The 18,462-nt window shown below is 40.7% G+C and overlaps 1 protein-coding gene across 2 annotated transcripts in view; it reads left to right on the forward strand.

Moving 5' to 3' along the window:
- The window catches only part of SH3RF3 (SH3 domain containing ring finger 3), a 322,774-nt gene that overhangs the window by 193,446 nt on the left and 110,866 nt on the right, over nucleotides 1-18,462 (forward strand). For both annotated transcript variants that reach the window (XM_085558352.1, XM_021545582.4), the window contains exons 5-6: nucleotides 12,347-12,447; nucleotides 16,539-16,709. In XM_085558352.1, coding sequence (XP_085414478.1) covers nucleotides 12,347-12,447; nucleotides 16,539-16,709 — 272 coding nt within the window. The remainder of the gene's footprint in view (nucleotides 1-12,346; nucleotides 12,448-16,538; nucleotides 16,710-18,462) is intronic.

The raw sequence follows: 18,462 nt of genomic DNA on the forward strand, positions 1-18,462 counted from the left end.
TTGAAGGAGCAACCTTCAGAAAAATGCTTGTAAGATTAGCAATGAAATCACAAGAGCTACAAACATGCATTCACCTATTTGTAAGCCTTCTTAGGTCTACAAAAAGTACAGAATTTGGCTCTTACCAAATGTCCATTAAAATTGCACAGCTATATAACTATTAATCCCATAATAATGCGGGTTACAAGTTAATTAAAAATGTCAGAAATTCAGTCTCTTCTCTACCATCTGCTAAGACCTGACATGGCTCTGAAGCAATTAATGATGCTTCAGCCTTAGACAGACTATCAGTTCAGCATTTTTCTCTTATACACATGGCTGAATGCCATCCAGAGTAGCATAAACAATGGGCCCCATGAGCCCTTATATCAAGGCATTCAGGGCAGTGAGAATCTTGTCTTCAGATTTTTTCATTCTAAAATGCATTTGGCATTTCTAAGGTAAATGCCCTGTGTGTCTTGTTCAGCGTTTGACATCTTGACAAATCTGCAAACTGATTCTACTGCTGCTTCAGAAGTGCTCAGGGGCGTTGCTGAGAGCATGGGCAGATTGCAGGAAGGCTGTGCATGTAGCTGCTGAACTCACCAGTGAGCTCTGCTGCAGGAAAATGCCTCACCTTTTCATTCCTCACTTGAAGAGGAACCTCTCTGTCCTGCATGTCATTGTCACAGCCCTTGAGTGATTGTTTCTAACTATCTCAGGCCCTTACTGGTTTGCAACAGCAAATTCAGCCAAAGCTTATTTCTTATAAGGGAAACAACAAATTTACAGCTTCAGTATCTAGCAAATTTATGCCATTTTTTTAACTAGAATGTAAATTTGGTTTATTGTGTCATTATATCCTGTCCTTTAAATTTCCAGGCATTTTTCATTGCTTATTTAATAGATCTCTTAATAAAAAGAAATAAAGGAATTTTGTTCAGTTTAGTAAGTATGAGTTTCTCTGGGATGTATCAGGATTGGTATTTAGCTTGCAGGGGGATTCTACATTTTGAAGAAGTTCAACAGAGTTTTTCTTATAGCCTGTCCTTTGAACAAGCAGAATTCAATTACAGGAGTTCTTGAATGGCATCCAGTCCCCTACCTCAAGGCAACCGTTGGTGCCCAGCGAAACAGTCTCCTCTAAACAAGCATCAGTTTTCCCTGTAGACCTGAGGCACCTACATCTGGAGCATCTGCTTTCTTTCTGCTGACATGGGAAGAAACAGAGACATGTAGGGCTTACTGCCTAAGTTACTGCAGGAACTTAAAATTTAGGTACAAATTTTACATGTTTCAGTAAATGTAGCATATATTCCACCCCTGAGAAGTTATTTCATGCGTATTGCTTTATTCTTGTAGATTTTGTCAATTCTTGTGAATTGAAACCAGACTTCCATACTGAGCTGACATGGTTTTTTTTTTGTTTTATGAGTCGTTAGAATATTATAAGCCTCCAGGAGGGCACAGCTTTCTACATATTGTGCACTGACATGCAGACCAGACTATGAAATCACATGTTTTGAAAGCAGGCTCTGCATATCATTAATTTAATAATCAAAGACTGCTGGCTTTCCATAATGTGTTCATTGTTCTTTAAGCAGTACTAACTAAGCTGTTTTCCAAAAGCCAAGATGTATTTTGAAATGAATTATGTTCTTTAAAAAGTATCTTCACTGACTACAAACTTTGGGATTCTTGAAAGGTAGAAGAATCAAATTGAAGTCACCTCAGCTGGATAAAATAGTGTCTGGAATTCCACAACAGCCAGGATATAAAGCATTTAATTTAAAAGAGGCAATGCTGGAATCCCAATTTTACCTGCAACTAAACTTGCTTGTATGCTTTTTGCTGCATGCTGAGCACCACTCATTAAATGTAAAATCTTCATCTGAAATGTAATAATGTCTTTCCATCATGCAGAATGTCCTATCATACTATCAAAATGGATTTTTATTGAAGATGTAAGTACTGCTTCAGGTCTGTGATGGAGCTGAAGCTGAATTAGGTGACGGGTGCAGAGGAGTGGTTCACAACTGACACTCCTTGGGGAGTGGGGAAGGTCCCCCTGGAAAGTAATCATGCCTAGGCCTCAGATGGCTTGTCTTGCTTCCATTTGCACCCCTTATGAATTATTTGTCCCTGCTAGTTGAAAAGGTCATGGGTCAGTACTGTTCCAAATCCCCTGGATTTTGACAGAAGAAGCATCTCATGAATAATGAAGCATGGCTTTGTGCACACCAGGGTCACAGCTGAGTGAGGAAGAAAGGGCCCTCCCCCCAGAAGGAACTTCTGTGTGTGTTTTGAACAACTCATCATCACACACAAAGTCAATTTGTATCTGCAAGTATAAGTTCAAGCTTCTAACCAGAGGACACATGTTCAGGAAAAGCTGAGAACAATGTCCTGCACGCTCCCAATCCCAAAGGGTGACAGTATTTGAAATGAAAAATGTTCCTTGAAGTGTCTTGCTATATAAATCATTTGGAAGTGTGTCCTTATCAGTTATTTAGAAGTGCTGAATTTTAGCTGAGAAAATGTAATAGCAGAACTCTAGTTGAGCCTTGGCTGATAACCTAAATGTGCTGACCATGAGAGGCGTACAGATTATACCTAAAATGCAGAGACTAAAAATGAACCTTGAATTTTCAAGTGCACAACAAGGTTCTGAGAAAATAAGTAAAATTCAGGTATTTTTCAGCTTTGGCTGGGAGTCCAAATTCTATCTAACCTGCTTTGTTGCTGACTGTGAATGACAACTGACCGGATATATAAATGAGACAGGTGAAGCCGAGGGGCAGCTATTTCAGGAGGTGGCACTGGTCAAAATGGCAAGAGAATAAATACTCATCCAACCTGTCTTTCTGTAACTTAGATCAAAATATGTCACAAAAAATGCTGAAGAGCTTTTGCTAAGGTCTAAACAAACTATTTGTCTTTGTACATTTCCAGTTCTATTCATAGTTATTTATAACTGATTCCAGACATTGCCTATTCTATCTTTTGGGGGGTGGGGGTGGGGGGGTGGTTATAGGTGGGAAGGGGTTAACTTCTTTTAAACAGAAAGTTTTAGGCAGGAATCTAAGCAGCTTTGTTGGGGGGGGACTACCAATAGGTCTCTGAATATACTCTGTGCATATTGGGATATATTACATTATTTGTCAAAACTGTTGCAAATGAGGCTCATGACTTGACTCAGTCTATGGACTGATTACATAAGCTACCAGGAATCCAGGTCAAAGCAAAATTGTCTTTAGGGAACTACCAGGTTAGAGATGATGTCTTCTCTTTTTCCTACAATATGCCTTTTCACAAATATATTTTGAAAGATTTTTCAAGAACCACATAAAACTTAATTTTTTACAGGAACTAGAAAGAGAAAGTTGTATTTTAAAAGGGTTATTCAACTGTGCATGAAATCCAATTGCCAGTAAAAGGAAAGCAATATATTTTTTTTCCAGATGCTCCTCAGGGTAGTAACCTGAAAACATTTTGCCACTAAAATAATTTTTGCACACAGCTAATCTTGAGGCTTTACAGTACCTGCCAGTCAACTACTGGTTTGGAAGTCTCAAGAGCAATCAAGAGCAAGTGAGACACTGTCTTGGTATTTGCCCCATACTGTAAAATCCTGTTTGTCCAGCACACACTATGTGTACATGTATGACATTTGAGCAGAAATTACTAAAGTGTATATTTTCTTTTTTTTTTCTTTTTTTTTTTTTTTTTTTTTTTTGCTTGGAGGGTTTGTTTATTTGTTTACCACTATTTTCTCCCTCGAGGGGGACTTCATACAGGAGCCATTGCACAGGATCCTGATGAGTTTGTTGTACAGTTATCAAAAGGACAATTATAACTGTGGGATTAAATTAACATCTTTTACAGGTCTTTCACTTGAAGCTTTCTTGTGTTTCTGTGTTTGATTTTTCATGTTCTTTGATCCCAGAGTTTCAGGAAAGTATTTATTACAAACTATTTAAAACCTTGTGATGGAGAGCTATACCCTGAGTATAGTCTGAGAGAAACAAGGCTGAATAAAATATAATTCTCATGATGCTCATCCACATGATGCTTAATTAGTCCTCATTTGGGAGAGCTGAGGAGCTGTGAGCCAGAATAATCAGTGCCTTTATGGATGGCAATGTCAGATGAATCTTCAGAAGAAAATGACAAAAATATTTGTTTTTTTCTTTTAACTTTCAGGCATCATTAGATTGCAGGATAGGGGAAATGGAAGCTCAGGAAATTAATTTACTTGGGTTCTCCAGCTCTCTGCATAGCTCTATCAGCTACTGAGAGAAAACATGATCTAGAGTTTTTTGTCTATTACAAACCAAAAATAACCAGGGCCAACCTGGTCCTATAAAATGCTGGCATATACTCTGCCTCAGCTTCATCCACAGCCACAGCCACTTCCAGGCTGTAAGAACCCCTGAGTAAGTCATATAAATTTAGCTCCTGTCCTTGCAGGAAGGAACTGGATATTTATGCAGCTATTTATGCAGCTGCAGCTGTTATCCTGCACATTTGTTTGTTTTTCCCACACACCGTTATGAAAAAAAAAATCTTCCTCTAGAATTGGTAAGTCCATTTCAGCCCCCATTTTGATAATTAGCATTTGATGAGGCTACTTGATCTTGCATGTAACACTTTTCATCAATACTTGGTGTCACTACTATGCATTAAGTGCTAATACATTATTTCTAGGAACATTAAGGTTCAGAATGATTGCCACAGTCATTGTTTTATGGAGTCAGCAAATTAGAGAAATGAGTCACAGGAATCTTAAAGACCATTAGCCTGTTTTTATGATATTTCCAGAGTATGGTATGTCAACTTATGTGAGTTGAATGGGTGTTTTCCTCTTATTTTAAAGTAATATTAAAGAGAAATTTAAAGTAAGCTGTAAATATGCATTCAAGACATTAAAAGAATTTTTCCTGAGAATTAATGAATGTGATAAGTGCCCTGTGGCAAGAGAGGATTTTCTTTGAAGTCAAAACTGAGAATTCTGGTTGGCAATTTTCTAGATGATAAGAACATTCGTCTGATAGCAACAATTATTTTTCAGGGAAGGCTACTGCAACCTGCAATATCACTGTACTCTGTTCCTAGTTTTATCACTGTCTTCTACACTTCTATTCCGCCCAACAACTGAGTCCCTTGTTTTTGCAAGGCACTTCACTAATCCCTACAGGCATCATGTCTTTTCAAATTAAACCACAATTGTGGCCCTAAAGTGCTGGTGAAAATCTAAAGTAAATCTGCAAGGGAAAGAAAAATTTATGCTGGAATTGTAAATGAGTCATCCTTATGCTTCCATGAAGGTGTAGATGAGAAAAGAGAAAGGGAATGAATTTGAGAAGATGTTTCAGCCCAGCTGAGTAGTTGTTACCTTTAATTGCCTGATGTCTCTGGACTTGTCAGTAATAATTTTGGGGGGGACTAGTGTTTCAGCAGTCATAAGGAAGCTGTTGTGTTTACAGGAAAAAAAAAGGCAAAAAGTCCTTTTAATATTATTCTTCAGTCCATGAGTACATAATCACCTACTGGTGAGCTGGGAGTGAAATACCTGTCCATGCAGCACCATTGTGCCTGTGTGTATAGTCTGGGAGTTTTACTCAAGATTTAGCCTTGCACAGTACAGATGGTGCTGCTGTGCTACCAGTGGTCACAAAGAAGCAGAAATTAGTGCAGAAAGATCTGGAAGTGACTTTCCGCACGCCTTTGTGCAGCTGCTTTTCCCTGCTGGCTGGCATCTGGGTCTGTAGTGTCCAGGGGAAAAGAGCTGGTGCTGTTGAGCTGAAACAGTGGTAAGTGGTGCTTGCTGGATGCCAGATTGAAGTGGGAGCATGAAGAAGTTGGATTTGGCTGTTCACGGGCCTAAGTAAATGGGATCAGAGTGGCAGTGTCTGGTTCAGAGAACTGCATGCCCCCATTAAACAGCCTCCTAATCAAGAGTTGTGCACGTGTGATCACCCAGATCACGTCTGGAAATTCACTGGCCAAATGTTTAAAGGCATTAGAGGCTCATAAGGATAGAGAGGAGCACCAAATGTTATTTTCAGAAGTGAGTTCTATTACTTAAATTGTAATAAAATCTGTGGGAATCAGGCAGTGAGGTACTTAATGACACCCTGAGAAAACTCTGTTAGGTGCCTGTTTTTATCAGTAAGTGCCTATGTGCCTCTTAAAATCCTGGCAGTCAGAGACATCTCCTGCCCATAAGGCTTTAGCAATGCTGAGTAGCAGAAACTGAAGAATGATTAAGACACAAATGCTGCAGTGTTTGAGCCCTCCCTGTGTAACGTCTGTGCATGGCTCTATTTGTGTGTCTGGTGCCACACAAGGAAGATGGATCGTGTAGGGACATGCCATCAGAAAGGATGTGGCCCAGAGACTTCCTAAAAGGTATCAAAGCAGAAAACAAAAAAATCAGAGCATTGTCTTGGATCCCATTCCCCTGAGCAGATGAAGAGAAAAGGAGGACATGTTTAGTATCTTGTTCCTTAGATCACAGTAGGAAAAATACAACCTTGCTCCAGGGTTAAATAAAGAAAGAAAATGTACTAAGTCCTCCTACCAGTTGTGATAGAGAAAGGCCTGCTGTGTTCTCCAGGAGGATTATTGGTATTACTGGTAACTGGAGAGATGCACATAAAATTGAGTGAAGAGTAGAAAGGTAAGCTTCCAACACAGGTAATCAGAAGTATAAACAAATAGGAGATTATTCTTTTGCAAAAACCAGTCTCTACAAAATCTTATTGCAAATACAATCTTGCAAAATAATCTAGCAATACTGTAATTTATAATATGAGCTAATTAGTGATACATACAGGAGACAACAGGACCTTGAAAGAGTCAGCTTAGAAAGGATTCAGCAACTGTGTTAGGGACTGTAGTTTAAATGCAAAGCTGGTGAACATTCAGATGTATAGTGGCAATCAAGCAGTGACCAAAAGAATATAGTAAGGAGCACAGAGACACATTAAGCTGAAGAGCAGAATACTTCTGTGACAGTAAATGTCTAAATGTGAACAAAAGGGCTGAATTCAATGTGTAGAAGGCCAGCAGGTCCTGTGGAGTAAAACCTGATGATGAAAGGCAGGGTCATAGACAGACTGGAAAGTACACACTCATGTCAAAGCCTGTAGGGAGAACAGCTAAAGAAAAGCCAGAGCACAATCAGGAAGCAGTCTCTAATTTAGAGTTTGGATGTATAGCATACTAAACTGTACAAAAAGGCAAAAGTAAATGGTTTGTAGGTGCCAGGCTGGCACCAGATGCAGTAATATTGGAGTAACCAGATACAGGCAAGAAACGGAATGTCAGGTAGATAGATATATACACAACTGTGGACACATCTTTGGGATTATTCAAGGGAAGAAAGCAAAATTGTCATCCAGTAAGGATGAATGGCAGTTACATGATTTCTTAATCCCTTGGACTATATGTTAGTACAAGCCTAATAGAAAGCACTTGAGATCATGCTTTCAGTAATACAGAAGACACAGAAGGCCCCATTGTCAGTGCAAACAGGTAAATAGATGATGCTTTGACTACTGCTCTGGGTTGAACTCATCACTCCGCAGTCAGTCAGGCTTAGCCCAGGGTGGCCTGCAGTGGCCACTTCAGGCTGGGGTAGCTGCACCTCTGCAAACTGACTTTACTGCAGTGTGCAGAGGGAGGATCACAGGAGCTAAAGAAGGCTTAGCATGTGTCTTACGGGAAAGACAAAGCATTGATCAGCTCCCAGAGCTGGGTATCATTGCTACTAGTGGAATGAGTCCTGTGATTGGAGTGCTGGCACCAAGGGCTACAGGCTTCAGGAGTAGGCAGGACAGGTGGGGGGGAGGTGTGGTACTGTAAGTAAGGGAGAAATTTGATTGCACAGCCCTTAGAGTTAGTGGTGATGTGGTGAAAAGCCTCTGGGTGAAGGCAAAAGCAGATATTGTAGAGGGTGTTTATTACTGATTGCCCAGTCAGGATGTAAGCACCAGTGAGTTACTATGTAGGCAATTAGAAGTCTCTGGATTAGTAGCCCTTGTCCTTATGGGAGATTTCAACTTTCCAGACATCAACTGGAAATATTATACTTCTGTGACAAGTCTTGGAAATTCTTGAAGCTTCTAGGAGAAAACTGCTTGTCATTCATACTTAGTGAGCGAAGTAGGAAAGATGCCCTCCTGGACTTGCTGTTTGTGAATAGAGAAGGACTCATGAGGGATGTGACAGGCTGTCTTGGATACAGTGTTCATGAAATGGCTGAGTTTAGGATTTTCACAGTAAAGACAAAAAAGGATGGCAGAGTTACTTCCCTGGACTTCATGAGAGCAACCTTTACACTGTTCAGGGCATTACTTAGCAGAGTGCCCTGGGATTCTGCTTTTAAGGACTTTGGAGTCCACATTTAAGTCACTATTTAAGATTCACCTTTCAGAAGCACAGGAACAGACAACTTCACCATGCTGTGAATCAAGCAAGCAGAGCAGAAGACCAGCTTGTCTGAACAGGGAACTCCTTGTGTAGGTCAGGTAGAAAAAGAAACTATATGACCTCTGGAAGCAAGGTGAGGCTTCTCAGGAACCTGAGTACAGAGCTGTGGTTCATTTACACAGGGAGAAGACATGAAAAGCCAAAGCTCAATTAGAGATGAAACTGACAACTGTTGTTTCAAATAACAAGAAGGGCTCTTTTTTCCAGATGAGGCCTAAAGAAAGTATTGGGCTCATACTTGTTGAAGGTGGTGAATACTTGATAGTACTTGGTCAATCTGACTAACAGGGATGAAGAAAAAGCAGATGCATTCAATGCACTTTTTGTCTCAGTCTTTAGTAAACCTTCAGCTTCCCAGTCCCCTGAGTTGGAGTACCACAAATGTGGGAACAGCAATTTTCTATTTGTGGACAGTGGCCCAGCTGTATCAGCAAAATGTTCACAAGTCCATGGGGCCTCATGGGATTCATCCAAGTGCTCTGAAGGAGCCAGTCAATGTTATGGCAGCACCCCTCTCAATCATCTGTCAAAGATCTTGCAGGTTTAGTGAGGTCCTGCTGATTGGAAACCTTTCCTAGTCTCCAAAGAAAATGGCATTAGGAAAGACCCATGGAATTAGAGACCAGTTAATTTAGCCTCAGTTGCTGGAAAAATTATGGAGATTATTATACTGGGTACTACTGAAAGGCATTTAAAAAATGATACAGTCATAAGGAAAAGTCAATATGGGTTCATAAAAGGGAAGTCCCATTTAACTGACTTGATGTCTTTCTATACTAAGGTCACCTGCCTAGGATGAAGGGAAAGAAGTGGATACAGTTTTTTCAGGATTTTAGTAGGCTTTTGATACTGTACCTCAGCATTTTCTTGACAGGTTGCTCAGTCATGGAATGAGTGGACTTGTGATGCACTGGATGAAGAACTGGCCAAAGGCCAGATATCAAAGGATCGCAGTGAATGGGGGATACAGCTGGCTGCTGACAGGTCACCAGTGATGTTCTTTGGGGCTCAGTTTTAGGGCTTATTCTGTCATATATATATATGTGTGTGTGTGTGTATATATATATACACACATATGCATATATATCAATGATCAGGATGCAGGAGTTGAATGCACCACTGGCAAGTTTGCTGATGATACCAAAGTGGGAGTTGTTTTTGACTCTCTTGAGGTGGGACAAGATGCCTTGCAGAGGGATGTAGATACACTGGAGCATTAGGCAATGATTTATGGGAGGAAATTATTTAACAGTGCAAAATGCTGGATTCTGATCCCTCTGGAATGGGGTAATGCCAAGCACAAGTATGGATTAGGAGAGGAGTGGCTGAAGAGCAGCCCTGCAGAGGGGGATCTGGGGGTGCTGGTGGACAGCAGGCTCAGTGTGGGACACCAGAGGGCAAACCCCATCCTGGGTGCATCAAACAGAGCATCACCAGTCACTCAAAATTATCCTGCTGTGTTCCGTGTTGGTGTGGCCTCTCCTGGAGCAGTGTGCAGTTCTGGGACCCACCATGGAAGGAGGATGTGAAAGTCCTTGAATGCATCCAGAGGAGGACAACAAATCTTGTGAAAGGACTGAAAAGAATGTCCTAAGAGGAGCAGCAGAGGACACTGTGCTTCTCTAATTTGGAGAGAAGGAGGCTGAGTGGTGACCTCATTGCTCTCTACAGGTTCCTGAGGAGGGGAAACAGAGAGGGAGGTGCTGAGCTCTTCTCCTTGGTGTCCACTGACAGGATGCATGGGAGTGGTCCTGTGGGAATGCCCCACAGGACATTCAGACTGGACATTAGGAAACATTTTTTTCCTGAGAGGGTGGTCAAATTCTGGAACAGGCTTTGTAGAAAAGTGGTTGATGCCCCAAACCTGTCAGTGTTTAAGAGGCATTTGGACAATGTCCTTAACCTTGAAGTGGTCAGGCAGTTGGATTAGGTACTTGTTGCAGGCCACTTCCAATATAAATATTCTATTCTACTCTACTTCATTCTGTCCTATTCCATCTTTTCCTGTTGTAATCTCCTCTGCCTTTACAGTTGCACCCTGAGGCTGCTCATTAAGGTCTGTTTTTTCATGAGGTAAAATCTACGTTTTTTTTTTTTTCCTAGCAAGGAAGTGTAGGGACTGATGCATTTTCTGTTTTCTTAGAGACAGTTTCTCTAGTCCAGAGCAGGCATACAGTGGTAGAACAACATGAAGAAGTTTGAACTGGTTGATTTCTCACTTACCTCTTGGACAAGGTAGCTGCCAGGCTGCCAGCCCAACATCTTCCCCAATCCCTAGCCCCATTAACCAGCTCAACATAACAAATGAAGGATCATTCTCCAGCTACCCCTAAATTTTTTAGTGGGCTGTGTTTTTTCTTTAAGTTTTTCTGACGTGACAGGCAGTATTAATAAAGCCTTAGTCACAGAGCTGAAAAGAATGCTTTTTACACATAGGACCAAGAGCTGCCTGGATCCTTTGTTAGAGCAAGCAGCCAGAAAGTTTGAGGAAATAATGAGAAAAAGAAGATGTATTTGTCAATACAATTTCATGACTGACTGTAGATGAGACATCTTGCTGCTTTTTGCCAAAAGCTATGGAATCACAGTGTAGTGTTTCCATATTTTGCTGCACAATTTCCTAATGATAATGTGTTCATACACAGCAAAGAAATATAACTCAGCAATGCACTTTCAAGACAGAACACTAATAATTATGTGGCTTCTTTGGAATGAGGTAACCTTGAATTCCAATAATTAAATAACAGTGTGTCTTGGTTTAACTTTGTGTAATAGTTTAATTCAGTGTCATTCTAAGTGCAAAAATTGTCCCTAATTTTGAATTCCAAAAATCAGTATTTACTGTTTGTTAGAATTTTGAAACAGAAACGCTGTAGTGGAGGCCTGTGAATTGCTCAGAATATTTGCTGAGTATAACATACCCTGCCTGAACCTGCAATTTGTGGGTATTGGTTCCTACTTTGTAGAGCCATTCTGCATGTGGAAGTGCATTCAGCATATGGTTAGATTTTTTTTTTTTTTTTTTTTTTTATTCAAGTAAACCACTACAAGTCCCATCAACCCAGCTCTGCCCTGCCTGCAATAAAGATCTGTTGCTACAGGCTTTGGCATTAGTTCAGGAGACGTTTCCAGTCAGGATTCATTTTTGACATAGATGAATGAGGACTTTGGTGAGACAACTCAAAAAGAGATTGCCCTATATAATTTGGCTGAGCATTAGGCTTTGAGAAATGAATGATAACATTTAGAATTGCCTTTCACATGAATAGCTGGAGAAGATCTGTCCAGCTGTCTATATGAGAGTGGAGATTTATTCTCTGGGGTAAAAGTGGAGTGAACTATTTTCTCCATTCAGAGAAAGTTTTGGGTTGGGTAGTCACCTTCTTTTGAAGGAGAAGAATATTCCTGATGATAAAAAGAGTACATAGAAATGAGACTGCATTTTGGAAATTGAATAGTATCTTCTTCTCCAGAGATCCATAACCACTACCAAAAGATTACCAATTTAAAAACAAGTTTTTGAGGGGAAAAGGTTACTTTTATCAGAGATGGTACTATTGCAGATGCACATGCTGAGCTGACTTTACAAAGCAGTTAAGTAGTTTTACATTGTAAAACTTTTAAGGTGTGCATACAACTAAAATTTCTCTGTCCGGTACATGGAAATTCTGCTAATCCTTTGTGTCAGAAATGTATTTTTGGAATGTGTAAGGCTAGAATAAGCCTTTTTTTAAGGCAATATAATGAAGTTAGAAAATCTAAGAATTTATAAAATATGTGGTTAATTCTTCTATGCCTTCACCCCATACCAATTTAGGAAATGATGGGTTTAATCTTAAATCCTTGTGTGTTCTTCTTTGTGTATTTTCAGGATTCCTCTTTGATTGGAACAGCCACAGTGGCTGGTCCCAGGACAAGTGCAATAATTGGAGATCAGGGAACACCATCGAAGGTCCAGCTCCCCCTCAATATGTAAGCAGCTCATTTCAGTCACTGTGTACTCTTTGTTTCCAACTGTGTGTGTACATGCATGTGTGTGCTTGAATCCTGAATGCCTGGATCTCAGCTCAGGTGCATTCTGAGAAGAGAGAGATTGCAATTTCAACATGAGGCAGCCCCTGCTGAAATTGAAAAATTAATAGAGAAGGGCAAGACTTCCCCCTTTCTTTGTGAGCCCTTTTAGACTTTGTTTATGATAGCTGTATGGATCACTGTAAAGCAAACTGAGTACCTCTGAGAAAATCTTCTTTCATTTAAAGCTCTTAAAAAGGTGTAGCCCTACATAGTCAAACACCTGATATATTCATGATTAACCAGTTGCACCAAAAAATGGCCCAGTCACACTTTTGGTGCCATCAACAATGAATGAACAAGGCAATGAATGATGCACATCTTTGGCATATGGTCTTGTTGAATAGTACATAGAATAACAGAAGGTTCACAGAACAAAAAGAGTAGACTTCATTTTAGCAAGTCTCTTCTAGCCTGGTTGGTTTATCTGATACTTGTCTAATTAACTACTGAATCCTTTCCTCTCAACACATATACCTCATAAAAGCAGGACAACTACACACACACACACACACACACACACACACACACACACACACATATGCACATCCATATTTTTGGGTTTTATGATATGGCTAAAACAGAGTCTGAATTCACAAAATCCTAAAGAGACTTTAAAGAGATTTTCTTTAAGAACAATAGGGGTGCTAGATCAGAATGAAACAAAATTCTTCTTAGCTATTTATTTCAGATCTTTATACCTGATGGATGCCACACATCGCTGAATGCCCCACAGAGAGGTCTCATCATCACCCTGTGCTCACTCTACATGGCCTGAGTGGCACATAGTGGGGCACATGTTTATTGCAAGCCTTGCCCTGACTAGGAAGTGGTAACTGGCAATATTTGAAGTACCTGATTGCTGAATCAGGACATTTTTCAGCTCTCTGGAAATGCCCCTGACTCCATGCCTCAGCAAGCCTCCCCTTCTCCCTCCCATGCTTCTCCTGTCATCTCCCTTGTGAAGCAGCCTTGTAATCCATTCTGTCATTCTGCATTTGCGAGCCAAGTTCCAGTCAAAGAGGATGCATTATTTGAAAGCTGTAGCAGTAGTGGGGAGGTGCAACTCTAGACAAAGCCCTGGGGCTTCTGTGTTGTAAGCAGAGTCACAGGCAGCTACCCAAGGCCAAGAACACTTCACACTTCAATTTTTTTTCAGGGAACTTCTAATAAACATTTTGGGTTCTTCTAGGTCCCACTTCCAAGCCTTAGCTTCACTGTTTCATATAGCCCAGAATAATCTGATACTACATTTTGCAAGATTTCAGATTGTTGTTGTAACACCTTCTTCTAGGCTGTACAGAGTTAGCTGGTGAAGTTTCACACCTAAAATCTAGAGAACAGTGAAATGTGTCCAAATCCAAAGACTTTGCCTTAAGGCAAAATCATCCTCAGCAAATGGGACCACTAGACATGATTTTCTGCCAGAGGAAAAACCAAGAAACAAATTCTGGGGAGGGAAGCTGCCTGCAATCAAATTGTTTTCAGCCGTGGATGAGAGCAGGAATCCCCCCAGCTCTCCCACAGCCACCTCCCTGCCAAGAATGGAGTTTATGCCTGCCCACAGGGTGGGCTGCAGACCCCAGCTGGGCCTGTCACTGGGTTTGGAGAACCCTGTGCCTCTGGAACAAAAGAGGAGACCCCAGGGATGGGCATCCTCACTACCCTCCTGCACAGGAGGTGGGACTGCTGGTCCACAAAAAAGTGCTGATCACATGTGTTTTGCCAGGGTCACCCTACCCGGTTGTCACACAAAAGCTTTCATCACTTTAGCCATACAGAGATTGGTCTTTTTGGTGTGGCATCTGTGCTGGGCTGTTGTACACCTTCTTTTAGTCTCTGCAAGGATTTCAATACCCTATCCAGAGGAAGTTAAGGCTCATTGTGATATTGGATATTCAGACTTACTGGTAGCTGATTTGGGGGAATTTGCTGGGTGAAGCTAGTAGGAGAGAACAAAAAGAAACTAACAGACGATCTGGATATAGCTGCAAGGCACAACAGCCTATCCACTTAGGGTAACTTTCCATGCACCTGCTTCCAGAATCTCCACCTGTAAATTACGTTATTACATGTAGTCCACTGAGGGAAAAGGCTAAGTGAGTCTATCTAAAATGCTCTATCCCTGACTCCCTGTTTTACCCATAGCTTTTGAATCTGGACCCTGTGTAAGCAGCAATTTCAAAAGGGACAGTCAAAGCCACACTTTCTGCTCCCTCGAGTGAGTGCAGTCTGGCACTTTCTGTTATGTCCTTGCAGAGCACAGTGCTGAAGGATTAGCACTGAAGCATGAAACTTATTTCGTGTCAGGGTGACGCATTTTAATGTTCTTCAGATCATATGTAGCCTCGTGTTTTCTGTAAGGTGAACAGCTACAGACCTGCTCGAGACCCGATTATATAGGCTAAAAAAAGGATGCGCAGGGTGGTTTCTCCCATCTGTTGACTAATGAAATACAGTTTCTGATTAGGTCTTTGTACCCCACGCACGTGGTAAACAGAGCCAGGCACATCAGCCTAAGATTCCCCAAGGAGCTGTTACCAAATATTTCGTATTCTGCTCATTACTACTGTTTATTTACTACTTTAGAAGAAAAATAAGGAAATCTATGGTACAGTAAAGAAATAGAATCAAGAAAAATAACAGGATTTATTCCTCAATTATATTTCCTGGAAAGCAGAAGTAAAAAGTCATGTATCATTTTTACTGGCTGAAAATCTACAATACAACTGCTATAGCTTTGGGTTTTTCTCTGGTTCACTGCTATAAGGTGGACAGAAAGCCTCTTCTCACTCATCCCTGAGCCTAAGAGCATTCTGCTGCACTTTTGAGTGTAAATGCACTTTCTCTGTTTTCCCACTTCTCTCAGTCTATGTTCACTGCCTGTAAATCACAAATAAATAAAAAAACTCAGGAAGGCATAACCTTGATCAAGAATTACCAGAAACCCCTTTTTGTATCTGGAGAAAAACAACAATACAAAAAAAATCTGGTATTTATAAAGTGTTGTTCTGTGTGTGCACTCTTGCTATTCTATCCCAACTTTCCATTATTTCCCAAAGTGCAAGCAATCATTCTTAATTTTCAACAAGAATCTCTCTAAACAGAGAGAGTCTCTGTAGGGATTTTAAGCTGTAGTCATTTCACAACACTAGACTCATCCTTGAAGTGTAACAGAAGAACAAAAGAGAGATAAATAGAAAGATTCTAAACAAAGGGAATAAATAAAATATGTAATTAAATAAATAAATGAAACGTTCTACATACTGGATTCTGTATTAAAGATTTATTAGAATACAAAACATACATGCATGCAGAACATTAGAATACTTGCATGCAAACCAACTTCACTTACTTAAGTAAAAAACCCCTTGCAGAATGTGGCCCTTTCTCATTTTTTGTTTTACCAACATAGTACAAGAGTTACTGTACCAGATCAGAAGTTTGGTGTGTTGTTTCTTGGCCAGCACAACTAGCATTGAGAAAGCTGCAAGCAAAGCTCTTGAAATAGCCTACCCACAAGAAAATTTTCTTCTTAAACTCCACAAGAGAGGTGGATCCCACCCTGAAGCATATGAATGTATACTTCTTCCAGATGTCAGGATTTGCAAAGCCCTCTTACTCGAACCCTTGTTATTCTCTGTCACTATAATTGTAATGTTTTTCTGAAACTTGCTATGTCCTTAACTTCGGTGCTGCTTTGTGGCATTGTTTTGCTTTGGTTATGCCCTGAGTGAGAAGCATGTCTCATCAACTTCTGAATTACCTTTTACTCTGATTAGTTATTCCCTTTTTGTCTTAGAATCCAGTCTCTGCCCTTCCTTGTTTGTGAAGCCACCTGTAATGATGCCCCTTTTTAATTACAACTTCTGAACAGAGCTTCTGGTCGCTTTCTGCTCTGTGGGGCTGGAGTTGGAGCAGGACAGGTGATGATTGATGTCACCTGTTGATGTCTTCTGTGTGCTTTCTCCCTGTGTAACCTCTGCCCACAGCTACCTAGCCCTGTATGCCTACAAGCCTCAGAAGAACGACGAGCTGGAGCTGCGCAAAGGGGAGATGTACCGGGTCATTGAGAAGTGCCAGGACGGCTGGTTCAAGGGCACGTCTCTGAGGAGTGGGATGTCCGGTGTCTTCCCAGGCAACTACGTGACACCTGTTTCAAGGTGAGGACCACTGGCCTGTACTGGGGCTGAGAGGGATTCTGGATGGCACTGAAAACAATGTAGCTCTGCTTTTAAATCACATTCCCCTTCCAGAAATTCTCTGGTAGCACTGTGGACTTTAGTAATGAGACTTGCTGGTTGTAGCATTTGAGTTATCCATGTCCTAAGGAGATTGCACTAGTTGTATTAGATGATGGCATTTATAACCTCTGAGAGACGCAGATTTTACTATTGTAAAGAATCTGTTGGCTAATGATTTTATTGCTATAAAATCATTACTGAACATGTATCAAAATAAGAAATGCTTGTGTCTTGCTTTTCAGTAGCTCCTCATGTCGATTTTGTTCTTCTTAAAGCAGAGATCTGTGATGGTTTGGACCTGGACTAATGTTTGAACAGTTAAAATTCTGAAGTGGTAGGAGAGTTAAATAAATTGTCTGATTTTACCTACCCCTGCCTCAGTTGCAGCAGATGAGAAAAGGAAACTCATTTTGGGGAGAGGAATACCCTTTGTCAAAGCTCAGTATTGGACAATACCTAATCAAAGCTGAGAAGCTGAAAAGAAAGTCCATCTCTGTGTCCCAGACTGTTTGCCCTACATGTTTCTTGCAGGGGAATGGTGGCATATGTCCATATCTCCTTTAGAGCAACTGTGGATTTACAAACTGAATTCATTCCTTCTCATATCCTCTCAGTCTCTCCTCCCATATGCACACTGTCTCTACCATCTTTGACTCTTCTCCAGAAAAGGGCACCTCACAAGTCAGACACTGTTGATCTTGAAAAATTGATCCAGCTTTGTTGCATCTAAAGTTTATGTCAAGTCTGTAGCATGTGTTCTGAGTAACACCAAAAGTTAAGAACAGATCAGAAGGCAATAGCTAAGCCTGCTGACAGTCCTAATATTGCATTTCAGTAAGGAAATCTCAAATATTAATTCACTGGTTCTTCACTGTTCATCAACCTAAATGTATTTATTTTATACAGCCCCTTGGCTGCCTTCACTCCTTGCTTCTTCAGCTCTTAATTAGTAAGGAGGTTTGTGCTGAAGGGTGAGTTATCTGAATCAGCGAGACTTTATTAAATGCAGCATGTCACAGCTAGAACAAGACAGAGAAGTGCTAAAGGGCAAAAGTTCTTTCCACAAAACCTGAAAGCAGCATTATGATTATATTTATGATCCTCTGGGCTAATTAAGTTCCTGTATAAATCACCCTCAGTGAGAATAGCAATAAAAATCTGATAGCAACAAAATCTCCTCTTTGCACTACATTCAACATACATTGTTCCCCTTTGACAGAAAAGCAGAGGATTAGAGTCATACATGTTTTTCTGCCACATCCTACAAAACCCAAGGAAAGAAGTTGTGAATTTAATAACACTGAACTAGATTTATATGCTGCCAAAACACATGTGTGAGTGGAGCATTATAGAAAAGAAACAAACTCTTTAGATGGGCAGACAGGAACAGGGCAGCAGGGAATATTTGCCATATCCAACATCTATGCATCTCTGTTGGAGTCACAGATAGCTGCTGTACTTGTTGGTGTGCATGTTTGCCTGAACACAGCTCTCAGTGGACTGTTAGATGTGCTTTTCTGGCAAACTGAATCTAGTGCAGATGGCCAAGCCAGCTCCAGCTGAACCTTCCTGCCATTCTGCCAGCTCTTCTCAGCAGATGACAGACAGTCAAGATTTCCATCTGGTGGGATTCCCAGCTTTTCCCAACCTGGGGACTTATAAAAAAAAATTA

The sequence above is a fragment of the Lonchura striata genome, chromosome 1 (genome assembly GCF_050655825.1).
Source record: "Lonchura striata isolate lonStrDom1 chromosome 1, ASM5065582v1, whole genome shotgun sequence".
Lineage (NCBI taxonomy): Eukaryota > Metazoa > Chordata > Aves > Passeriformes > Estrildidae > Lonchura > Lonchura striata.